General features: G+C 34.8%; 1 protein-coding gene across 8 annotated transcripts; it reads left to right on the forward strand.

Annotated features, from left to right (window-relative positions):
* The first annotated feature begins 500 nt into the window (after window positions 1-500).
* LOC128176385 (protein sprint-like) lies at window positions 501-26,554 on the forward strand. 8 transcript variants are annotated; one of them, XM_052842676.1, is made up of 19 exons: window positions 521-661; window positions 5,440-5,502; window positions 8,225-8,355; window positions 8,706-8,735; window positions 10,773-10,870; window positions 18,391-18,538; window positions 18,821-19,012; window positions 19,473-19,749; window positions 19,879-21,969; window positions 22,117-22,177; window positions 22,458-22,560; window positions 22,857-23,062; window positions 23,326-23,401; window positions 23,541-23,672; window positions 23,844-23,895; window positions 24,009-24,208; window positions 24,318-24,441; window positions 24,587-24,661; window positions 24,992-26,554. In XM_052842676.1, exons 3-19 carry the CDS (start codon window positions 8,296-8,298, stop codon window positions 25,132-25,134), a joined length of 4,068 nt encoding a protein of 1,355 aa, XP_052698636.1. In that variant the 5' UTR covers window positions 521-661; window positions 5,440-5,502; window positions 8,225-8,295; the 3' UTR covers window positions 25,135-26,554. The 8 variants fall into 8 exon arrangements, with proteins under 8 accessions (XP_052698631.1, XP_052698639.1, XP_052698636.1 ...); XM_052842671.1 differs by lacking the exon at window positions 5,440-5,502 and having other exon boundaries at window positions 501-661; XM_052842677.1 differs by lacking the exons at window positions 521-661; window positions 5,440-5,502 and adding an exon at window positions 3,942-4,101.
* Window positions 26,555-27,494: the final 940 nt, after the last annotated feature.

Below are 27,494 nucleotides of genomic sequence, written 5' to 3' on the forward strand. Positions count from 1 at the left end.
TCGTTCAACTAGACGCTCGGCTGTCTCCGTAAATCCTTGTCGGAGATTTACGGTGTCAGCCGGGCGTTTGGTTGAACGAGACTAGAGTTCAACATTGCTTTGATCCATACAATTTTCGAGAAATATTTCTATTACTGATACATAGTTTGATTGAATTCATTTTATCTTTAAATATTATTTAACATGATTTGTGCTGAGGTCTCGACATTCTTGTCGAAAAAGTACAAAAAATGTGCGTAATTCAAATTAGAAAACTACATGTACTTGTCATACAAAATAACATATCATTGATTTGAAAATAAATAAACATCGACAAAATCAACTCCCGTCAGTTCTTCAGTACTTTGATAACTCCCTTTCAGAAGATAACTGAGAAAAATACTTATTGGGTAAAACCCCACACGGTGCACGAAAACTTTTCCATCTTGTCCAGGTTAGCAATAAGACCCACGAGCCTGTTGTCGAACTGACCCGTCAGGTCAACTGTGCACAACGAACGTCTGCTGACGACTGAATTCACACCGATCTATTTATAGCAAAATTTGGTTGAGTGGCCTAATCAGTTTCCGGAGAATTTCCTATGGCTCCGCGAGGAATTTCGCACCTGTTTCTGAATGAAGCCGACCACATCCGTGCATTGACAGGCGGCTAGATTGTAAAGGTAAGTCAAACCGAGTATCTTGCTTTGTTTCCTAGCTTTGTTCATAAAATGTTCTTATCATTTAAACTTGACTATGTTCAAACATTATATGTGGCATGCCAGTGCCACATGGATTTTTGGAGTTGATTGAAATCAGAGCGTTGGGGTCAGTTGGTTGTCGGGGGAGGGGGTTAAATGTGAAATTCTTTATTTCAATAAAAATTAAATTGCACGTGTGAAATATTTAGAGAATGTTTCATATTAGTAAAGAACAAGAAAAGTCATATAATACAGTGGTATAATTTCAATTAGGTCATTAAAAGATGGTTAAGGAGACTTGTCAATATTAATTTAATGTGAATAAATTTATAAAAAGTACATATATATAGTCAAATTATTTTCACTGTTTTAAAATTTCAAATTTCACAATATTTGACCAAAAAATATGGTTTAAATTTTTTTGAAAAATAAAACTAATTAAAGCTCTAGCGGGATTCAAACTCATGACCTATATAGATCTATTAAGTACGTTCTAACCGATTGCACTATGCTGTTAGGTACCAACTTCGAGAAAGAAATACCAATAGTTTATCAAAATATGCTTGATTTTATTGATTATTTTGATCGAAAGTATGTCACAATATGGAGGTATCTCATACCAATTTAATTTTTAAAAAATGCATCAAAAAAATGTATCAATTAAAAACAGAAGGAAAAACAGTCTATATAAACTCTCTACAAATTGTGAAAAATGCTTTTATTAGCATTAAAAAAGTACATGTGCCACTCAGCAACAAAAAATTATTGATTTTGATGTTAGTGCCAATTAATATAAAGTGTGGAGGGGGTAAAGTGTGGAGGGATACATGCACTTATTTAAGGGTTGATAAATTGTAGAGACAGTTGATCCGCCAAAGTGTCCATCACTGGCTTCTTCTGGTGAAGAAAACTGCTCCACTTGGTAGACTGTAATTGTTTTAATCTGTACAAGTCTTGGGGTTAACAAGATTATCAGTAGTATGAGAGGGAGGGTGCTTGAAGAGGAGGGATCAAAGTAGAAAGCTAGAAGTGGGGCCAATTGTCTGTAATTAGCAGACTACCAGTGCTGATACACATCAGTGAAAACCTCGTTTGCTATTAAAAACTCATGTCATTGAATCTTTCTGAAAAAATTATTTTTCCTTACTACATTTTAGCTACTCTTTACGTGTATTTGTACCTGATGAATTTGAGATTTGTGATTGAACATAACGATTGCTCTCCTGAACTGATTTTCTATAAAGAGAGATTATTCTTCACTGAAGAGTAGATCCCTTATTTAATGAATGTATTTGATTCCTATGTTAATTGTAAAAATTGCATTGCCAAGAATATAAATTCTCAAGAACTGAATAATTTCATATAGATCATAACTGTCAAAAAGTAAGATAATTAAGAGTAAGATTTCAAAAATCATGAAGGGTACCTTTGACAATTTTACGCATATATTGATTCCTTGCTTTTAATTAGAAATCTACATTATTTTTCCTTCAGCCAAATACATATGTAGTATTTAAATTAACATCTGAAATTTGATGAAAGTAGTTGAGCAAGTTTTCTATACATGCATGCGGTAACAGATCTGTACATGGATGGTAACATTTACTCATATCACATGCAGTGTCTCTTCTTGATAAATTATTGCCTTCTTACTTTATGAATTATTGCCCTCTCACAAGTCGTGGATTAAAAAAAATACTAAATCAACATATATTATTAACAATGAACAATGTTTAAAACAAGAGACTTTAAAAAAATAAAAATCAAGTGCTATGCAGATCCATTTTCTACATTAATTAAGTAATCATTGACAACTTGGTTTCAAATTGAATTTAGAGTGCAACTTTGAAAAAAAAAATAATTTCCCGACATACTGGTACATATACCAACCTTAAGTTTAAACACCGAGTTAAGAGAGTGCAAACAAACAATTTTTTAAAAGTTTGTTCCACCCCTAAGCCATAAAAAGTTTGAAGACAAATTTAAAGTTGAATTTCTTCAATCATTCACCAGTTATTGCAACTGATGTTTCAAAATTTGTATGCTGAATTGTATACTCTATCTGTTGTAATTTTTTTTGCTTTTTCACTGTACTTGTAAGTATTGCACACCTTTTGCAGTGTGCTAAGTATGACATTTTGTTTAACAACACACACCTGTGAATGTAGTTTGCTAGAATTGAGTTGGCCGGCCCATCCTCAGACAATTTGTGGTATACCTTAAAAGTGCGCAAGCAAGCATTCATTTTTGAATAACCATCTCATGAAATTATGTTTTGTCATTTAAATTAATTAGGATTAAATTTAATTCTTTTTAATGCACAAAAAAATTCATCTTAGATGGTACATTTATAAAGCTGATAAATTCGAAAACTTATATTTTTAAAAAAATTAAGATTTTGGATAATTACTGGCAAATGGCAATGCACTGATTGTCCAAGAGAACACTATAAAGTTGATTGAAAATACCACATAAATCTAAGCACCCAGGATCACCTCTTGCAAAAAAAATGTTATCTGATTTTCTTTTATTTAACAAATTTTCTTATTTTACATTAACTATTCTCATATGATAGTATTGATTATTGAATTTAAGTTTGATCATCTTAAGATATAGAGTATATGATGGGATTCCTTTATTTCCTCTCCTGTACACCAATACATATGTATTGTATTCATATTGAATGAGCATTTAGTGACATATTATGAAGCTTATAAAAATGAGAGGTTACATTTACAATAGATCAAGGTCTCAGAATTTCTAAACACAGGAAGTAGTCTGGTAAGGAAGAATTTAATTTTAAATCCCAAACATATAACTTTATGGGTTTGTGGTCAGTATGTTATATCACACCTTAACATTATCACCAAGGTAACCTTTCAGGGGGTGTTACACAGTAGCAGAGAATGTCAAAGTCCCTTGCTATGTGCAGTGAGTCTTAAAGTCATACAAAAGAGTTGCGGTTTTTTCTTTTCTCTCTCTTTTTTTTTATTGTCTTTGATGTACTAGGGGAGTGTGGGCTAGGGACAGGTTTTTACTAAAGATGATTGACATGTGCCTATGGTAACATTGGGTGTCTGTTGAAGCATTGAGTACAAATTTAACAGTTGATGGCAATCAGATGAAGGAAGTCGGAGCATTGTTTTAAAGTGTCTGGGGGGTTTATTAAGAAATAAAATGTTCCGCAAGAGATGCATGTTACATAAGAAGAGTTTATGTAAATACAGAATCTTTTTCTCATTAGAAGTTTGATGGCTGTGCCAAACCTTCTATTATACCCTTGACTTGATGCTGTAAACAAAAGGTTGGCAGGAGACTTCAGTACAAAGCCTGCGAAGGCAATCATCATAAGCCTAGTTACTGGTGTTGGATTGTTTATGAGACTGTATTTACAGTGGAGGGGAGAGAAAGACATTATGCATGTATGTTCAATTTTCCTTACAGTTACATCATTTGTGCTGTGTTTTAAGTGATTCTGAATATTTTGAGTTCACCTTTGATGTATTTATGGGACAGTTTACCTGATAACAGGGATGCTTTATGCTGCTTGATTACATTGGTCTGCTTGTTTGTTTGTCTGCACTTCTAATTCTGAAGGCCTGTAAATATGACAGATTCACTTCTCTTCCCAACACTAACTTCGGAAAATAAATTTTGGACAACAGTGAACAAAGAAATCAATTAATGCATTCTAGTTGAAGATCTTCATGTGTTTTTTGCTGACAGCCTGTTATTATGATAAAGGGGCATAACTCTATAAGCAAGGAACATGGTCTACTTCATTACTGATAAGGAAAATTCATAGTGTAAAGGTATGTATTGAGTATAAAATTATACAAAGCAAGCTTTTCATTTGTCAGACATTTAAATCATTTTAAACCCATTAAAACGTTGCTATCTGACAGGTATTAATAAAGTGATTAAATTTGGCATTACCATCGCAGATAGGTTTTGTGTCAAATTTCATATCCTCCACTGAACTGACGCTGATACTTAGGGCGGCCCAGAAGTTTTACGGTGACTGCTCACTTATAATTGACATGCCGAGTCAATTGCTCATTGCTTATTAACAGACAAAAATTACGATATGTGATAATTGTTTTCAGAAGCATAAAACTTTTAAAGACCGTACAAACATGCATCCGTGGGAAAGGTTGGTTGCTATTCTTAGGGGTTAAATAATTCAGCTTTTATCATCCTTATCTAAATATGCAAATTACCTTTTCAATTTGATTTTATGAGAACCATTTATCATCGATTTAATCAAAATCCAGTAAATTATATCAAATTCATTTGTGTTCTTTAAACTTTTGTTGAATTTTAAGCTCACTGCCGAGTCAAATTTCCAGTGAGTTATTCTTATTACAAGTATTTATGCGAGCCATGCTCTCCTGTGCAGTTCTAATGAAACCTTGAGTTACTTTCAACATCGTTGGAAACCCACAGTCGGTCCCGCTTCTCAGACGGACCGTGGGTTTCTGATGATGTATCAACAATTACTTGCTTGCTTACTTGCACATTAAACATGTAATTTAGATTTGAAAGGTAAAGTACATTTACCAGAATTAAGAATCATTTGAAGTGTTTTTCAAATTCAGGACCATATATATGCAATAAGAAATAATGAGTTAACAAGCATTAAATCATTATCTGTTAAAACGTACGTTGGAAACCTTGAGACTATACGGTTTATTTCAGCATAATGTGAGATGAGTTATTGTGGATAGTTTATTGAATCAATTTTTTTTTTTCAATTTTAGCAATTAATTCTCCTGACTTTTACAAAGTACAATGGAGAGACTTCTTGCTTGGTGAAACTTAAGGTATATGTCTATAATATTTAAAGCAATGAACATGATTCATGAAGACTAAAATGCTTGGTCAGTATAACTAGATCAACTCGGTATCATTCAATATGGTTAGGCTCAAAGGTTTTGTGTTGAATAATTGTTTATTTTGGGTTTATTTTTATGATCTATATTCTGATGTCTCAGCTTTCCTTTTAATGGTCTTCATCTATATCTACATGTACAGTGTATATCTATATTCATGATCTACAGTAATAGTATGTCCTTGGAGCTTTCTATAGCAGTAAAATGCCAACTGACATTGTTGTATATTACATAAATTATAATTTATGCAACAAAATTTTTCTTTGAAATTACTTGTACCGTCCAATTTAAATTAAAAGATTTGATTCATTGTACCTCCCTAAAACTGGCTACGACCCTTGAGCCAGGCCCTTTTTATAATTTATTTTTAATAATGGAACTCAACAGTGTCCTACATATGTGATCATTGAATGTTCTTAGACTGCTGAGGGAAGTGACCCATGAGCCTATTGATATAAGTATGTGGGTGTATGTAATTAATCTGAATCTATTCTTTGGCAATGATTGTGTTTTATGAAGGATCAAGAAGATGTCGATTTAGGGTGTACTGAGTTAAAGAACTTGATAAAATCCCAATTTCAGAACGGCACATTAAAATTGTATTTAATAATTTAAAGTTACAATGCAAAGGATGGGCTTCTCATGGTTATTAAAGTTGTTTGATGCAATTTGTAAATACTTTTAAATTATTCATATTTCCTCTTATGTATTCAAATTGATACAATTAAGCATGTTAAAGATGAATTCTGTTACTTATCAAAGTACTCTATTTCATTTTAAATATTCAAAATTTTTAAAATTCTGATCATTTCATGGGTAAGGGAAGAGAAGGGTCTCTACTAATAAGCAGTATATAAGCGTGCAAACTTGTTAATTTTTCAAGAGTATAAATAAGGTACGTGTTTATGGATTTTGGTTTTATGAGAACTTAACTGAGTTTCTATGCAATCCTCAAATTATGGTCATTGCTCTTAGGGATGTTGGGAAAAAAAACTGCTCAAGTTAGTGACCTTTTTCTGTTGCACATTCTATCCGGACATTCCCCTTAGTAATTTTAGTAAAACTGATTATTTGGAATCTGAAGTCCCTGTTGGATAATGGGCTGTGCCTGACACCATTCTTTTTGTGCGATTGTTTGTGTATTGCAGATGTCCCCATTGAAATGCCTGTTTACCTGTTCAGGCTAGCCCCAAGTCAGCCGGCTGATGACAGCTAAGTGTGTAATGAATAACATTTAAATATTATTTATGAATGGGCCTTTAAAAATATGATCTGACGGAGGTCACTGTGTATTATGAAGGCAGTCACGGTTGAACTCGACCATCTTAATTTGTAAATGTTTGACTACGGTAAATGGACGAAAAAAGAAGACAATTGGGGGAGAAAAAATCTACCGTTGGATTTTTTTTCTGAATTCTTACGTAAGTTAAAGTTTACCTGTGGAGGTAATTGGTGGTTATTGAAGTGTAATGGTGCAGTCATTGTAAGGATTGGTCCCACTTGTAAAGCTGCAATAAGGGATTGTTGGATAGCTGCACATTTCATATATATCCATAAGGAGGAAACCTCTGGATTGGCAGGTATTGGGTTTTATCACTAAGACATGGATTATCATTACAAGTTTCTCTGTGTTTATTCAATACAAGACGAGGACAAATTATATCGTAAGTCAAATATTTGATGTCTTGTTCTGTGGAAATTTTTTTTTATTGATGTCTGTCCTTTGTGCATGCTAGAATTTCGGACAGTTTTTCTGACAGAGATTGTCGTTTCATTTCTGTGTCTTTTGCTTCGAGTACCGAACAAAGACACCCAAAATAACTTAAGTAAATACCTGTACACCTGACAAAGGTAAAAAGGGAATAGCTGAACAGGTAGCTCAGTTATTGTGTGTTTTTCTATGGAGAAAAAAGTCAAAAATTGACACCATGGTATATCTTCCCTGTTTCTCCGTTTTTCTATGTCAGTTGTCCTGAACCACACAGATCGAGTTCATCCAGTGAAATTTGATGTGTCAATATTTTGTTTTTCAACATGGATTTTAAGGAGTTTAATGTAAGTAGCTGAGGTCAACAAGTCTTAATTCTGTCTGGACTATCTTAGATCTATTGAATAAAAGGACAGAACAGAAAAGATCCTACGTGGGCTGTTTTTATTTTGCTTTTCTGCTGTCCTTAATGTAGGAGGTTTTATATGGAGTTCATTAAAGTTTATAAGTACACATGTTAGAGCAGGGAATTAGTTGTACTACATGTATGAGGTTGATGTATGTACCAGTACTACAAACTCTGTAGAGGCGAGTATTAATTAATGTATAATTGGCTGTTCAGTTCTACTTTTTTGAACAATTGAAAAACAGAAGGGGGATGTATCCTATAAGTAGTCCTCTTGAAATCACAAGCTAACTCAAGAGTTTACTCGGAAAAAGCACACTTTGAACCTGGTATGTGATGTCATATATAGCATGTAGGTGATTTGTGCATTGAAATTCAAGTGCATTGTGACAATGATTTGTGGTCAATCGTTTTGAGACTAGCTCCAGATAGGACAGGGAGGAAGAGCATTTGTTGGTGGCCCACGCATCTGAGGGAGCTATAGTGTAACAGCGTATTAATTGAATTGAGATTTGCAACATTGTGCTTCATTCTTTCAGAATTGCAGACAATGGACACAATATCAGCAGACAGACAGACAGTGAACGCAGACCACAACGATTAGACCAGAATGCTGCACAATAGAGAAGCGGGCGGAATGGAGGACCAACAAAAGTCGGCCTATCAAAAGGTGAGGGGACTAGACAATCGCTGTCGACGGCAAGGAAATGCTGGGCTCGCTATCTGCCATCTGGTGAAGTGTAGTCTTACAGCTCTTTTTGTGAACCTAGTCTTGTCTGATGTAAAACAACTAGCTTGCAAAATCGTCACTTAATCTGTCAGGTTGTTTTAAAAAATGATTAATTTTAGATTTGAAAAAATTCTGAAGATAGAAAAGTTAACTGAATTTCAGATATAGAGCATTTAACTTAAGGAAGTTAATAGGTAGAGGCATTTAGATGTTTTTAATATACTAGTGTACTGGTAAACAAAATTTTATTGTATTCACAAGAAATTTTTTTTCTTTTTTTTTTTCATAAGCATAATTTGCATAGACTGGAATTTGTATTGGTATGATACTTTTGGTTTGTATGTTTTGACCATTATGCAGAATTTTTTTCCCATATTGAAAATAATCAGGAAAGTCAATATTTGAATTATAAGGTTTCAAACAACTCTTGAAACATTGCAGACAATCTTTATATAGAGATACCCCTGGCTATATCATATCACTTGTTAGAGTTTATATTGGGGGGGGGGGGGGGGGGGGGAGGGGTAAAGTCATTTTACAGATAGATATGTGGTACTCACATTATTAATAATGTGAATAACTCAATCCAGTATATTAAATTTTAAATTTTAAAAAAAGCATCAGGGCTTAAGATTTTAGGGGACATCTTGAGATATTTACATGGATAAGTCATTAGAGTACATCATAATAAAAATTAAATTTTCAAAATGCATAGTACATGTATTTCACCATAGATATATTTTAAAAAACTTTGAAAAGGTAATTGAAAATTGAAAAAGCCTGAGCAGGTTTAAATTCGTACAGATAAGTAGCTGATGCTTCTATAAATCTATAGCTATGTGTGCTTCGCTATTAGACCATGTAGACATCAACATTGTAAAGATAAACTTAATTTGAGGTTACTTAAACTGTTTATTTTAAAGTATTGTCACAATATTGAGGACAAGTGGAAGTGTCCCATACCTTTATGAATAACATAATAGCTAAAATACTTGATCATGGTTGAAAAAAAAATTAATTGAAATTAAATGTTTATCATTGTTTAGGTTTTTTCTCTAAATGACAAATCTTTTATCCAATAATACTGAAATAGTGTTTTAAATGCTTGTGTAAGCTTTAACCCATAGAAATGAAGCTGACACAAATTCAAACGACATATAGCTTTCACTCTTTTTGCACAGTGATGCCTCGATCAATCAACTGATGTAAAACTGTGACCCTTGGCTTCAGACACCTGTCTGTTCTGAAACACTATATAATGTCTGAAAATGTGAATCCACCAATCTAGCATTAATCTTGACACAAATACCAAATACCAGAGCAAGTTATGTCAGATTAATTTCATCAAAGTTTAAAAAAAGACTTTCATGAAATGTACCGGTACTTTCATTACATCACAGTTTGGGTTTTTAACTTGCTTTTGATCCAATCCATGATATACTAAAGTTTTTGTTGAATTCCACCAACTTTTTTTGCTTATAAGACATACCAGGTATAGGAAGGGAAAACTATTGAAAAGAAAAATAAAATTCCTATTGATGAATAGACTAGGCTTGGTGTCTGGTAGATTTTCAATAGGTTTTGCAAAAGAGTGGTTTAGGTCATATGACATAATCCACAGAATGCAGTTTTTTAGTTAGGAAAAGATTCATCTTACTCTTTTTATGTCTTATTGAACACGGAAAATTTAACTTACCGCGGTAAACACAGAGTATGTGAAGACACCAGTCCCTTTTTATTTTATTCACTTTCTAATTCTATTTTGGTACATGCACTAATGGCAAATCTATTTTGACTCAATAATTCAGAATTTCTTTGTTAAATGTTTGTTGAGTTTGTTATAAAGCTGCTTTGCTAATTGCTCATCCTGTCACAATTAATGTATGTTGGATTTTCTTGCTTTCGATTAATCATGTATTTTACACTTTCTACTTATCATTTTTATAACAGTTTTGTTCATTTTTCAGCAGTATTCTTCATTTCTATATTAAAAGACAGTACATTATTTTTGTATACACATGAGGTGGAGTCAAGCTGGATCAAATACTAAGTTTTGAATTATTTCAGTATATATTACAAAATTCTTAAACACTATGTTATCAGCTAAATGTTTTTGCCATGGAAGGGTGTGAGTGAAATTTATGTATGATAAACATTTGTTGATGTGACCCACACCTGGATAAATTTCGTAAAGGTTACAAGTAACGTATGATATTACTGAAATTTCAGAGCTAGGATACCTGGCACTTTTTTTTATGTAATTTAAGCTTCCAATGCATGTACTACAGAAATCATTCATTCTGACAGCTGAAACGTAATAAGTATTTCCTGAATGGAATTTTTTTTTTTCGTTACAGATGCTGAACAACATTGCAAATGATCTGGACCTCTTGCTGAATGACTTCTGCACCATATACCCAACCAAGGAGAACCAAGTCACATTCAAGGCTTATGGGTAAGATATAAAATAGGCCAACAACATAGTACAAAAAGATTTACACACAACGGTATATGTACCAATTTCCTCTATTAAAAGTACATTTATTATGCAAATGTCTAAAATATTCCATAGATTCCTAATTAAACACGATTAATTTATATCGGGGTAAAATCACGAGAAGCACCCTTAGCGGATTTTAAAATCTTGCCATAATTTTTTGAGAGTTAAAAACAATAAGAAAAAAAGGAAAAAGGTTCTGTATTCACGATTTTATATCCTCAGGATTTGACAGAACGGTGGGATCGCTAAATCAAGTACCAGTACTTGCATAAAACGAGGAATTTCCAGGAGTGTTGCAATTGTAGTTGTACAATTACTAATGAAACCTTTAACTTGTACAGTACTTCACCTCTTTATGTTGCATCCAAATCACATTTTCAAATTATAAATAATATGTTTTACGGTGTGACCGTTGGGGCGAGCGCAGAAGGAGCCACGCATCTGTCATCATTGTTAAATGCAACCCGTGGACTTAACCAAACCAAAAAACTTTGGCTTTGTCTCGAAAACTATTACCACCGCAAGGAACCGGAAGATATCAAACTTATATTCCAATAGCCCCTTCCTAGGCTTAATACACTTAAACAAAAAACTACCACTGAGCATTAATAAAATGTTAAACAGACTTATTAAAATATTTTGATAAACACAAAGCCGTTTTTTTGTTGTTTTTTTTTTTATCTCTTCTTTACCTTTTAATAATGATCAATAAATCAATAAATTGTGTGTCTGTGTTATTTCTCATTTTGTTCCTTGTTGTTACCGGTGTTTTAATTATTTTCCTCTGTGACATCAATTTTGTTTTTAATCTTTTTAATTTTTGTACGTTATTTAAGCGTTGTAGACATATGTGCCCTCCCCCTCTTTTTAGTGTGTGATATCCAATATTATTGAAAGGTTTGATCACATATGCAACTATAACAAATACATGTAGATATTTTAACAGTTTAATTTTTTTCTTTTATTTATTCATTACAAAATGACGTGGCTACACGTAGATCTTATAACGATTAGACTTTTCTTTTTTAATAATTTTTAGCTCACCTGAGCTGAAAGCTCAAGTGAGCTATTCTGATCACATTTTGTCTGTCGTCCGTCTGTCCGTCTGTCCGTCTGTCCGTCTGTCCGTCTGTCCGTAAACTTTTCACATTTTCAACATCTTCTCAAGAACTACTGGGCCAATTTCAACCAAACTTGGCACAAATCATCCTTAGGCAAAGGGGATTCAAAGTTGTGAAAATTAAGGGCCACACTCGTTTTCAAGGGGAGATAATTAGAAATTAATGAAAAATTTCGAGAAATTTTCAAAAATCTTCTTCTCAAGAACCAGAAAGCCAGGAAAGCTGAAACTTGTGTGGAAGCATCCTCAGGTAGTGTAGATTCAAAGTTGTGAAATTCATGACCCCCGGGGGTAGGGTGGGGCCACAATGGGGGGTCGAAGTTTTACATAGGAATATATAGAGTAAATCTTTAAAAATCTTCTTCTCAGAAACTAATCATCCAGGAAAGCTGAAACTCGTGTGGAAGCATCCTCAGGTAGTGTAGATTCAAAGTTGTGAAACTCATGACCCCCCAGGGGTAGGGCGGGGCACAATGGGGGGTCGAAGTTTTACATAGGAATATATAGAGTAAATCTTTAAAAATCTTCTTCTCAGAAAATAATCAGCCAGGAAAGCTGAAACTTGTGTGGAAGCATCCTCAGGTAGTGCAGATTCAAAGTTGTGAAATTCATGATTCCTGGATGTAGGGCGGGGCCACAATGGGGGGTCGAAGTTTTACATAGGAATATATAGAGTAAATCTTTAAAAATCTTCTTCTCAGAAACTAATCAGCCAGGAAAGCTGAAAATTGTGTGGAAGCACCCTCAGGTAGTGTAGATTCAAAGTTGTGAAAATCATGACCCCCAGGGGTAGGGTGGGGCCACATGGGGGGTCGAAGTTTTACATAGGAATATATAGAGTAAATATTTGAAAATCTTCTTCTCAGAAACTAATCAGCCAGGAAAGCTGAAACTCGTGTGGAAGCATCCTCAGGCAGTGTAGATTCAAAGTTGTGAAATTCATGATCCCTGGGGGTAGGGTGGGGCCACAATGGGGGGTCGAAGATGTACATAGGAATATATAGAGTAAATCTTTTAAAATCTTCTTCTCAGAAACTAAACAGCCAGGAAAGCTGAAACTTGTGTGGAAGCATCCTCAGGTAGTGTAGATTCAAAGTTGTGAAAATCATGACCCCCAGGGGTAGGGTGAGGCCACATTGGGGGGGGGATGTTAAAGTTTTACAAAGGAATATATAGAGTAAATCTTTGAAAATCCTCTTCTCAAATACTAATCAGCCAGAAAAGCTGACACTTGTGTGGAAGTATCCTCAGGTAGTGTAGATTCAAAGTTGTGAAAATCATGACCCCCGGGGGTAGGGTGGGGCCACAATGGGGTGGTCGAAATTTTACATAGGAATATATAGAGTAAATCTTTAAAAATCTTCTTCTCAGAAACTAATCAGCCAGGAAAGCTGAAACTTATGTGGAAGCATCCTCAGGTAGTGCAGATTCAAAGTTGTGAAAATCATGATCCCTGGGGGTAGGGTGAGGCCACATTGGGGGGGGGGGGGGGTGTTAAAGTTTTACATAGAAATATAGAGTAAATCTTTGAAAATCTTCTTCTCAGAAACTAATCAGCCAGGAAAGCTGAAACTTGTGTGGAAGCACCCTCAGGTAGTGTAGATTCAAAGTTGTGAAAATCATGACCCCCAGGGGTAGGGTGGGGCCACAATGGGGTGGTCGAAGTTTTACATAGGAATATATAGAGTAAATCTTTAAAAATCTTTTTCTCAGAAACTAATTAGCCAGGAAAGCTGAAACTTATGTGGAAGCATCCTCAGGTAGTGCAGATTCAAAGTTGTGAAAATCATGATCCCTGGGGGTAGGGTGGGGCACAATGGAGGGTCGAAGTTTTACATAGGAATATATAGAGTAAATCTTTAAAATTCTTCTTCTCAGAAACTAAACAGCCAGGAAAGCTGAAACTTGTGTTGAAGTATCCTCAGGTAGTGCAGATTCAAAGTTGTGAAAACATGATCCCTTGGGGTAGGGTGAGGCCACATGGGGGGTGGGGGGGGGGTGGGGTGTTAAAGTTTTACAAAGGAATATATAGAGTAAATATTTTAAAATCTTCTTCTCAGAAACTAATCAGCCAGATGATTCTTTATAATTGTTAAGACTTTGGCTCCAGGACAATTCTTCGGCCTCACAAGAAGGTTAAGAGTTTGATGTAGCTTAATATCCCATATATAAACAATTGTAAAGGATCTTTTTGAGGACTGCAATACTCAACATGTGATATGACTATAAAATCATCCTGTTAGAAAAGGGACTTATGATTATAAACATAAGAATATCCAGGGGGGAAAATGGATTTTATTTTTACAGGATCTACATGTATTATTGTACATTGTCCAGATTGTTTGTATTCTGACTTCATTAAGCTGATTTTATCATACCCATTGTTCCTCAGGTGAGCGATGTGGCCCATGGGCCTCTTGTTTGTCACCTACCTAACGTATACAATGATTGAATCAATATGACAATAAATTTAGCATGGAACTTGCATGTGTATTTACTGTGCAAAAAAAAAAATCATCAAAACAAAACTAATCAGCCAAAGAGTCACCGTTAATAGCGAGAGCAGTATCAGTATTAACGGTGACTCCCTACTGAGTACTTCCTACACGTTACATTCAGTACAGATGCTTGATCCACCTCTAAATGTATCGCGGGGATACAAAACGCGAGATCACTGTGACGTCATACTTAACTTTTTGCGCTCGACAGTTTTCGTATACTGTCGGACAAATTCGGGAAAGGAAATGACGTCATAGGTACAGTTTTTTACGTAAGCATATGAGTTGTTTACTTTAATGGTTTTTTAAACGAATTTTTTATTGTTAAATGAAAATGATGTTACGATTTACAGGTAAGAATTTTCCCTAGAAACGCTTCCTGTTCCGCCATGTTGCTATGCACCGCAAAGGATCACTGGGATAGAAGAACGTTTTCACGCGGGTCCACAAAATTTTCTTTGAACAATGTGCAGATTTCAACTCGAATTTCCTCCGTTCGTACACGTTGTCTATGGAGCTCGCTACGCGAGCGGCGCTTTGCGCCGCCTCGCTGCGCTCGCTATAAAACAGTGCAGTTTGATTTTTGTAGATCAAAATTTATTTGAACGCAATCAGTAAGATCCGCCTGGTTGCCTACTCAAATCATTAGCTAAAGTTTAAGTAAACGTCGCGTGCTTAGTCTACATTATGACGTCATGTTTCAGACGTAAAACATACACGTTTTGTCTTCGGAAATAGCCGAAGAGAGTAACGTTATTCCGAACTTTTTTAAAATTTCTTCTTTCATTGTTTATCAATTTAATTCAAATAAATAACGCGGTAATAAAATCGAATACTTTATTCAGTATCTAAAAGTTCAGTTCTTGATGGTAATGTTTTTATTTTCCATCTGATAATTTGATAAGATATACATAGAACTAGTCGTGTTTCTTGATTGAAGCACTTTTGAAGCTTATCTGGTGTCCTCTTTTATTTCTTTTAATTCAAATTACCTATTATTGAAACACTAGAAAATTTTAATCGAGTTTAGGGGCAATAAACATCGGATAAGTACCAGTCAATCAATGATCGAACTAACTTTTAAAAAACAAAATGGCTGCCAATATGGCGGCGCCCAGGGCTGGAAGAAATTTTTTTTGGCCTTAGTACCCCAGATTCAACTTTCATTTTTCACTGATTTTCTTATATATACGCGTTACCATTAATCCTCGCTTCGCGAGGCGGGCTTCGCCCGCCTCTCGCTGCGCTCGGTATAATATTTTGTGAGAGCTTTTAAATAAAAGGGTGAATTTGAGAAGGGTTTTAAAAGAATTTTTTATACTTGGTTAATTTTGTTTTTGACATGATTTTATTTAAAACAAATAGTTCTGATCATTGAAATGGTAAAATTTCCGTTGTGAATAGCCCTGTTTTGTTTAATACCCGAATTAAAAATTAAAATTTAAAAAAAATATATTTGTGTGGTATTAAGAGTCACATAAGGTGACTCACCTTTGATTTGATCCACACATCTGTTATCATACTCAGGTAGATATAAGATAAATATATACCGGTATACATGTACGATTATTGGCCAGGTATGTGTATGGGGCGATGATTTTTATCGACAGCCTGTGACCGACCAGGAACTGTTCTACATGGGAACAGTGCCCTGGGGGTGCCGTGATTAATTGTGACACACGATAACAATCTGGACATCATTGTTGTGTTTTAGGGAGCCGGCTCTACTTTAATAACATCTTCCCTCTGATCACCCACTATATCCCACTCCCTGGGTCTTTATTTTTTCGATCCTCTATCTTCCCTTTCACACAGGATACATAATTATTGTTTCGTGATGGATTGACTTAGATGAGGTGAGGTATGCACACTTCAGATTTTATCTATTTAGGTATTACTATTGTTTTGACAAGAGAGTGGTTTTAAGTATTTATGCAAACAATTTTAGAATTTTACAGTTAAAAGGTGGACATATTTGATAAGCAAATCAGCGTATGAGTAAGAGAGAGAAAGAGGAATTCTGTAGTGATTTATGAAAAATTACAGATATTCACATCTTAGTCTGTAACTTTCAATGCATAATTTAGTTGTTAGCATATACAATTTTATATAGCGGGGAAATCCTCCTTAAAGCAGATTTTATTTAAATTAACACCAAAAAGAGAAGAACAGGATATTAAAAAAATAAAAATTATTACTTGATGCATCAGTATGTAAATTTCTAAGGAGTGATCAAACCAAGCAGATTTTGTCCTGTAGAATTTTAACAACCAGTATTAAAGACACATTTTATAGCTATATTGCGAGGGATCATTAATGATCTAGTTAATTTTCGGTATCACATTTTGCAGTAAAGATCTAACTAATAAATGAAAGAAGCCTATAGGTTTCTCAAAACTGAGAAAAAAAAATTCTTTTTGAGGTTGGTAAAATGATGTATATATTGACATACTCTTTGTTTAACACAAAAAATATTTGAAAACTATTACCGGGTATGTTTATACAATACATTATACATCACATGTATCATTTTAATAATAAAAAAGATTTTAAGACAGTTATAATTAAGAACATTGCTTTTTTATGTACACAACAAAGTGTATCTAGATTTGTTACTGTGTCCTGTATTTTGAACTAGAATAACTACATTTTTTAGAGTCTATAGACCTTTTTATGTACGTGCATAAGAAAACCATTGATTTGAATATAAGGTAACCCAGATAACTTTTCACATAGTTTTAGAAGGAATTCTCTAAACTTTTTCATTTATAAGATATGGGAAAAGGTAAATTCATAATCATAGGATTTCTTTATGGATCTAACACCAAAATGACAGTCTTTACCTTAATTGTCTTCACACATATGATTATAATTACACATTGCAACTTAAATTCACTTTCATTAATATGATATACAAATTCTACATATTTCAAATACACTTTGCAACTTAAATTCACTTTCATTAATATGATATATAAATTCTACATATTTTTCAAAATGACCATTTTGTGTGTTCAGTTGTTGGAAAACACCATTATCAAATGTTTCGCACATAATTCAACACATAATGTTTATTTTTATCCTGTTACCAAAAATTACACAATTTAAAGAACAAGTTGGAATATTACATGTACATATCCTTGGTGTGTTTTCCAAAGTGAGTGATATTGCGCTGCTTAAGATTCAGATTTTTTTATTTTGATAGTAAACATGATATTAACTATATCAACATCATATCCAGATTGTGCAAAAAGTCAATACAGGGCGAATTGTTTTGTTCTCATTAAATTTTGGCCCACACCTCTGAGGATCTTTTTTGGCAGGTAATTGTTGTTGTGTAGGAGTAAGCGGTCACAACAAAACACGGCATGACATATGATTGATTATCTCAGCTGATGATAGGAAACACTTGCTTCACATTACAGAAAACATGGCATAGCGATTCAACAATTCACTAGTCTAATTCTGTTTAATAACTAAAGTTTATTCATGTGAATATTGTTCAAAAAATGCATAATGCTATGAGATAGGAAAATACAATTTGAAAACCTAAATTCAATTATTTTTACAAATGATGAGATTCTGTTCACATATTTGAGTGTGTTGCAATACATAATCATAGTGATGTCAATTAGATGTATGTACAAAGGATTCCTCAACTGCTGCACTTAGATTAGGCTTAGATATAGGAGTGCAGTATCAAGAGCATTGTTAATTATCTGTCTGTAAGCTTTCAGTTATAACTTTCTTTTTTTAACTTTGTAAACTTTTATGTCTTCTGGACCTATAATTGGAATAAAATCATCTAATCTTTTAGTCTGATGAGTGTAAGTAAATGGGAGGTCTCTGTTTTTTAGAACGGGTCAGTCATGCAATTCCAGTCACATGGTCGGAGAGGATAGCGCCTTTGGGACCCTAGCGTCGACTGACAGCTATTCCCAAGACGAGAAAAGTGAAACGCTGAAATCCAGACACCTGACTGTCCTTACATTACCACAAGAACAGGTAATGATCAAATTTCTTTTGTGAATGGATGGAAAAAATGCAATAAAAAATCCCTTTTAAAGATTTGATGCATTAAAATTGCAAAACATAATGCATTTCCTGTGGGGTTGTTTTCCTGACAGGGCAGTTTTTTTGCCGAATTTAAGAACCACCGCAAAAGAAATGTTTTTTCCCCATTGTCCCATTTTGAAGTTAATTACCACACGCATTTGAGACTTGATTATTGTAAAGATATCTCTTTATTGTGACAACCAGAGAGTTTTATATTTCCTCTTCGTACAGAATCGAGAAGTCCCCAGCATTATATACGAACCTGAGGTTCATGGTGGACCTGTCAGAACTTGCAGTGAGACGAACCTTGAACAGCGTCATATATCCTTCCAAGAGCGCCTCACCAAGACACACCCTATCTGGTATTTACCGGATATTGGCAGATCTGGAGCAGTTCATCTCTTGAAGGACCGCGAACCAGGAGTAAGGGAATCAAACATTTAAAGACTCTTGCTAATGAGAAAATACTACCTTATATTGTACCAATTCATTATCTGATAAAATTCATTGATAAAATAGCAGCCATAACAATTTGCATGTTTACATGTATTGTTTGCATGTAATCAATTATTTTGTTTATCAATAATTGATAAACAAAATGTATATATCCAGAGACAATTGACATTAGTAGAAAACAATGCTTGTATATGAATATGTAAACCAAAACAATACAGCAAAATAAAACTGATACACAAAGTATTAAGATGCTTTAGAAGTATTCTTTTATTATCAATAATGTATCAATTCACATATTTCCAGCTACATTGTTTTTTCTGATGATTATTCACACCAAAAATTCATATAATAATGTGTGTAAAAGTATAAATACTGTATATGTATACATGTAAATATTTTCTGATACAAAACTTTTCACTGTTTACAGACTTTCATCATTAGAAATTCTAGTCAGACCAGCACACTAGCTCTGTCAGCTCAGTTCCCTGAGAAGAGTCGAGCCAATGTAGACCACTACCTTATTCAGCATTCAGAGCGAGGCTTTCGAGTGCAGGGCTCGTTGCACTATTTTGCCTCCATTTTCCATCTTTTGGATCACTACCACCACTGGACGGATGAACTGCCCTGTCCACTTCTCCTACCCCCCACTATCCGCAGAGCCACAACCCTCCAAGAGCTGACATCATTATCATATCTAGGTCAAGGTCAGTGAAGGACGAGCACCAAATGCACCAAATGCATGATTGAAAAATTGATAGTAATGTATTATTCTTTTAGATATTAAAATCATTTTGGATCAGTTTGTGATCATATATGGGTATGTTATTTTGTAGATTTCTGGACATCCTACAAGTTTGACAGAGGTTCTCGGATGGATTTATCCATGAGTAAGCCCAACCTTCATAAATCCAAGAGTGAGCCAATCAACATTATCCATGGCAGTCACTGTGTTCCGCGAAATCCTGTACAAGTGTTTCACCAGCAAGGTTCTTCCAGTACCTTGGACACTATTGGGAAATCCAGCCAATCCTCTCCTAGGAGCCTGAATCGGGCCCATTCTAGTGTAGAAGACAATGTGGGTGGGTGCCTTGAGCACAGTAGACCCTCCGTGGAAGGAAGTTCCGCAGAGAGTCTTCTCTCCAATGATTCTGGTGGAGGATCAGTCAAGCAGCCCTCTCAAACTTCATTGTATTTCACAACCTCACTAGATTTACTAAACATTCCAGAAGAAAACCAGTATTTTAAGAGTAACCTGTCAGACAAAATGTCGGATTATGAGGACATTTGGCGCCATTCTGTGTCCTCGCATGGTCTCTTGAGTCCGCCTCCATCCACACCAAAGGAAAAGCCCACGAAAAAGTTAAGGAAGAAACAAAAGGATGCAATTCAGGAGGAATCCAAAGAAAAAGATGTCAGTGTTGAAAATGTGTGTGAAAATCACCCTGCTAATATTGATACAGTGCCTGAAAAACAAGTAAATAGTGATATCAATGCTTCCACATTTCCTTCTCCAAAACCCAAATCGAGTATACATAGAACATTGAGTTTAGATGATTACAAGATTAAAAATGCTGTGCGAAGTGAAGATATAAATGCTGATCTATTACAAGTGAAATTTCAAACCAGTTCTGTACAAACTCAGACAAGCCCGAAAGTGAAAACGAAACCCTCCCCTCTTCCTGTTAGTGATGACACTTCATCCACCTCGACTGCTCTGTCGTCTGCTAAAAGCCCAGTGTATGCAGAGCCATTTGATACGTTGAATGATGTGGATGTAAAGAAGGTCAACCGAAGGTCAGCACCTACAATGGGAATCCAAAAAAGGAAAGCCAGAGCTGTATCCCAGACTCCAGAACTGGAAACTATTTTCTCCCCGGGTTACGATCATGGTGAAGGAACTCAAACATTTCATCAGTTTGAGCCTCAAAGCTCAAAAAAGGGTGCTGATCATAAAGCCTTAAGAAGGACTCAAAGTGCTAAAGTGAAATCTGCAAGTAAATCGGACATGGAAAGTGACCGTTTACTACCATCAATAAGTGCCTTACGTTTGGACAGCAAAAAAATTGTGATTAAGAAAAATGAGCGTAAGCGTACTAAAAGTAAAACTGACCTTCGTACACAGTGTGCTGGTAATAATGCAAGTCAGACCATTCATCAGAGCCGAGAGTTTTCATGGGAGGAACTATCTAAGGAACAGCAGAATGATGTGACTTCCACCCTAAGGAAATTCCCTGTGTACAAGAGAAAAATCTCTTGTGAATCTGAGTCCACAGATGTGACAGCAACAATGGAAGACATTATATCATCTGTCAACCCCACAATTCCTGTAAAACCTGTGCAATTTCTCGATATAAAGCATCGGTTTAACAGTCCCTCCGAATATGATAACTTGAGAAACCCCTCCACGGACAACAATCGCCAGTCGCATCTCAGCACTGGTACTGTGTTTTGTAATCCCTGGGATAATGTGTCCTTCGAAGCTTTAATGAACCCCAAGTTCTTCCCTACCATGGATGTTAATGAGAGGATTCAAGCCTGGCAAACATCGCATAATGGAAGAGACAGTGTGATGACAGATGACAGTACTCTGGATTATGTGTCTGGTGATGATGATGATGTTGATGATGATGATGATGAAGAAAGTTGTGATGAAGCTCCAGAAGTCATCATTTATCCACCATCATCGGAGGGAAGTGTTGTGATGCGGAACCGTGGTTGTGATCCCCAGACTTCTAGTCACCCACCCCCCAGATTACCCCCCAAGTTATACCCCCCACAGGATTACCCTGATGTGTGTAAGACTGCAATGAAATCTGTGATAGAAAACCGTCTGTCTGTTCATAGCTATGGAGGTTTTGGAGATAACTTGCCTAAATCCCCAGATAGCAGACTTTTTCAGCAGATGGCATTTCCATTACCTAAAGGTAAATTTTAATTGTATGGAAGAGATTGATTCCTAAATTTTAATAAAATCCTTACTCATCATTCATTTTTGTTTACATTAAGGCAGGAAAACTTATTAATGTTGGTATTTGATAATCTTAAATTTCTTCAACCAATTTATTTTACAGAAGCCAAAAAAGGAACCATACCAAAGACACCAGAATCTAAAATCATAGATTACATTTGCAGGCAAGTGTTAATTTGGAACAATTATTGATGGTTTAAATGATATTCATGTATAACAGTTTAATTTTGAAAATGGGGAATTTTTTGCCAATTTCATTGAAATCATAATTCAGTCTGATCATCATTTTGTAAAAAAAGTTGGCAATCTATTCTCTGTTTAAGATTTTTTGATCCATCATAAACACCAACTCTAAATTAGAATTATGGAATTCAAATGTGAAATGACTTGAAATCTGCCTTTAATTTTCCTAACGTATAACCAAAAAAAAAAAATTAATTTCAGACTTTCTAAGGACAAGAGCACAACCTTTGGGTGTACGATAGAGAACTTTATCCAGTGTACACTGGAGAGCCAGGAGACAAACCCTCATCACGTCACCAGGAATGTAAGTCACAACTCAACCATCGAGACTGGAAATGTATATATGAAAATATAATATACTGTGAGGGATGTACATGTATTAAGTTGATATTGTTTACACATAAACAGATACATGTATGCATTTGCTGTTTTGCTGTCAGATGGTAACTTTGCTTAAAAACAAGTAGACTGAGTTTGAAAGATTCAAGTCTGAGTATGTCAAAAATAGCATACAGATGTATTTCTTTAGTATTATGAAAGGCAATGGGAAAGTTTTTGTTAGTTGAAAATAGTTTTCATTATTTTTTTTCCACCCTTTAGGTACGTCAGTTCATGACAGGAATTAGGAACTATCTCGTAAAGCATGGAGAGGGTGAACTGGAGGACCTCATTGAGCATGAGCGATCTCGACTGAGACAGGATGAGATCCTGAACATTGACAACATCATCGAGCGATCGCTCCACATCTGTGTTTTACATCCACTCAAGCTCCACATCTACAACCTGTTTGTCACAGAGTACACAAGGTTAGAACCATTGGTGTCACATTGTAATGGTCGTAAGTCATATAACACATAAACACCTTTAGATATTTGTATGAAAGGTAATGTTTTGTTGCTATATACGAACATAGCTGCAATTAAGAGTTTTCAAATACTGTTAAGAAATGGACACTTGAGTTATTGTGAATTCTTTTGATACTGAATAACTATTATGAGCCTGGGACAATATGGTCGGATTTGTTGATACATGTATGAATAGTAATTATTATGTTGATACATGATTTCAGGAATGGTAGTTTGCAGACTCTGTCCAGCAATGTTAGATACGCTAGAACTAAGTCAGCCAGGGACATTGGAATCAGAGTAAGATATTTACACTTTATGTTGATGTCAATTTATTATGAAAGGATCATTGCGGGCATCTCAGTAAACTAATCTCTTTACCCTCTTTCGTTTTCAGCCTGAACTGTTTTATTTATTGCTTTGCCTTCTTCTTTTGCAGCCTGATATCCCACTCCCAGACTCTGGTACCATGGACACCATTAAAGGTCACCTACACAGTATGCAGAAGGCATACTCTCCTCTCAAGAAAATGGAGTGTCTATTGGCCGCTACTTCAACCATCTACAAATGTGTAAGTGGGGCAAATCAGTCACAAATATTAAATATAGTCTAATTTGTGTCTGTCTGTCATTTTGGCTTTGTAGAGCAAGAGAATATGTCTATTCTGTAGCTCATATTTCTCTAGCTGTTTCACTTAACTGTTTTGGAATAGCCATTGCTTACTGTGTTTTTGTATTTGCAGATGACTCAAAATTTGAACAAGAAAGAAGGTGTGGTGACAATCGGAGCTGATGGTAATTATAGTGGTTTTTTTTATATTAGTTAAAACACACAGTTTAATTGGCTAGATCAAGCATAAACTTTGTGTAAATTAGAGAATTAAAAGTAAATGCCATGCTTTTTGTAGATTTTCTGCCGATGCTGATCTATGTCCTGGTGCAGTGTGGGATTGTCGCGGCTGAGATAGAGGCGGACTACATGTGGGGGCTGATCCACCCCTCCCTGCTCAATGGAGAGGGGGGATACTACCTCACGTCTCTCAGTAGTGCTGTGCTGGCTCTCAAGAACTTCAAGAACATGCAAGGATCCCTCTCTGATCAGCAACAGGTACTAGAAAGAATTTAAATGTAGATGTATCTATGGTGTCCTGTCAAACTTTTCTTTGACGAAAACCCTGTTTGATATTATTTTGATGAATTAATGTTTTAATTATCAGATGGAAGTGCCAACCCTGGGGGATATGGAGGGTTTTCTGAAGGTTGCGATCCCTGATGAACTGAGGGACTCCATCATCTGGAAGACACTTCCTGTCCGGCCCAACATGAACACAAAGGATGTCTGTAAGTTCAAGCTTACAATAAATCTACTGGTTCTTGTTGCTTGATGTCAATTGCTTCATAAGATGAGGGATTTCTCTATGGTTAATGGTGAATTCCTCTTCTTTTATTGTTTGAGTTCTCACTGTGAGGCTTTTTGTTTGAACAGGTTCGATGATTGCTCACAAGTTCAGAATAACAAATCCACAAGACTACGGCCTCTATCTGCTCGTCAATGGAGAAGGTTGGTCTGACCATATCTCACACATATCCTTTAATGTTCAAGTCCTTATGATCTTTTGTTAGATTTAGAGTCGATAGAATTAAATCCATGGCTTATTAATCAAGGCATTGTTTAGGTAATGATTTAAATCTGTTTGATTAGGCTATTAAAAAAACTAGCATTTAATTGTTTTTTAAAAGATATACGTTTTTTTTGCATTTTTTTAATTGCAAGATTTGAAGGGGAATTACTTTTTATTTTATTCTTTTAAATTTTGAATTATTTTCTGAATTAAATTGATCATTGTAGCAGCATTTAAAGCTAAAATAATTTTCTGTATATCTTCTTCAGAAACTCGTCTTGGTGATATGAACATTCCTCAAGTGATAAAGTCGGAACATAACTCGCAAGGGAGGCAACCTGTTTTTGCATATAAAAGAAATGCAGCAATGATAGCCTGGCCAATGGCTGTCAAGAAGCAACAGAGCTGCTAACTGGACACGCCTCCTGAAATACTGGTAGTTAAAAGGAAATATGTGACATTTGTCTTGATATTCCACTGATTTTCGTCTTTTTGGTCTTTTAACCAATTCATTGAAAGAAGTTTTTACAAAAGGAATTTGAGCTTATCTTATTGTTGCATAGACTGCAAAATTTCAGTTCAGGTGTCAAATGATTTTATTTCAACCTAAGTTGTTAGAATTTTAAAGATATTTTACTTCTTTTGTCAGCATAGACACAAGAATGAAGCATTTTCTATTGTTTTGTCCTACATTTTATTGTAATTCCTTTTTTTTTTGGATGTGTCGAGCAAACACTGTAGTTAGGAAAGCATATGCTATTTTACAGAATATGATTTGCAACAGATTCCAAAGTTTGGTGCTATTTGTAAGATACACTCATTGTCAAGATCTATGGTATAACCCTGCCTTTGGATTATAATTGTCACCTTCCATATTAGTTCCTGTATCTTCAGTGCAATAATGTAGTTACTGTATTCCAAAGGTTCAACACTCAAAGTATGGTTGATACTAGAGAGGGATACGCACACTGTTGCAGCCGCTTGTTTTTCTGATTGCATACATTGTAAAATAGAGAGATAGGAGACTCAAGGAGGAAGAGAAATATTGTGTGTCTATGGTTCCGTCCACTTTGAATTGTGAAAAAGCAAAAACGTTTGTTTTGATGCCCTTATTTCTGTACTGTATCATGATTCTTGTAATATTCCTTTATACGCAAAAACAAACAAATTACAAATATGATGACCTGATAATACCATTTAATTGTAAGACTATGGCTGTTTTATGACCCCGTTGAAGATGTTGAATTCATTTACGCATCAGCATTATAAACATGACCACTGTCGGCTGACATTACAGCTGTCCAACCCTTTACTCACCACCAGTTATTACTGTATATCAACCATCACTTTTGATCCTGCAGCACTGTTTATAGGCTGGCCAAACATTTTTATCCTACCATTGATACATTTACAATGTGATTTTATAGATGTCAGTGTTATTGAATTTTGTAAATATTGTTCTAACAATACTATATTGAGAATCACATCGAGCATCAGGTGCCATATCTACAGTATTACATTGTTATGCAGTCTGAGTATTCACATGTACGTTTGTATACTGTTATGCCTTCTATGGTTTGTTGATTATAGTTCAGACTCAGTTTGTTATCAATACATATGTCTCAGCATTATTTTTGTATGTTTGTGTTAGGTAGCATAACAACAGTGCAACTGTTATGTGTGTGTGCGTTGTCAACCAGACATCTCCATTTTATCACGTTTGGTGCATGTACAATGGTACACAGTTGTTGTATGACCACTTATTATGTTATTGTGGAGTGAAATAAGTAATTTCACATCCTGATCTTTTATGAAATAAACAATAAATTATTCCATGTATTGTTATCATCTTTACATCATTTTTACCTAGAAATATTGTATTAGAAGTGAAGTAAATTTACAAAAAATGTATTTTAAAATCCAAATTGACAGCCTGTAGCTTAAGTGTGAATTCCCCCCCCCCTCTCTTACTAGTGTGTGTATTTTATGATCTGAGGTACCACACGTGGGATGTTTGAGAAGTATTGTTCAGAAAATTTAAAAATCACATACAGTGCCCTCAACTTCTGCTCACACTTTACATCCATATATGAATTCTTTTTTAAATTTGACAAAATTTCTTATGTGGTCCTACTTTTTGCAAACTTAAGGTCATTTGTAATGAGTAGAAATTTAAATACAATGTGTAATTAATCTTAAAATTCATTTTTAATTTTTTAAGAAAATTAAGAAATTTAACATCTTTGAAATTGAAAAAAATATTGTATATTGGCGCTCACTGCCCTTGGATGAAGAAATAATAATAAGAGAATAGAGACAATAGAGATCCTACTTTATTTCAAAAATAATATATTAACAAGGTAAATGGTGAGTAAAACTTGTTTCTTATAATTTATGAAACGAGAGGCCCATGGGCCACATCGCTCACCTGAGGAACAATAGGTATGATAAAATCAGCTTAATGGAGTCATAATACAAACTATCTGGACAATGTACAATAATACATGTTGATCCTGTATAAATAAAATCCATTTTCCCCTGGATATTCTTATGTTTATAATCATTAGTCCCTTTTCTAACAGGACGATTTTATAGTCATATCATATGTTGAGTATTGCAGTTCTCAAAAAGATCCTTAACAATTGTTTATATATGGGATATAAACGTACATAAACTCTGAACCTTCTTGTGAGGCCAAAGAATTGTCCTGGGGCCAAAGTCTTAACAATTATAAAGAATCATCTGGCTGATTAGTTTCTGAGAAGAAGATTT

The sequence above is a fragment of the Crassostrea angulata genome, chromosome 3, assembly GCF_025612915.1.
Source record: "Crassostrea angulata isolate pt1a10 chromosome 3, ASM2561291v2, whole genome shotgun sequence".
Classification (NCBI taxonomy): domain Eukaryota; kingdom Metazoa; phylum Mollusca; class Bivalvia; order Ostreida; family Ostreidae; genus Magallana; species Magallana angulata.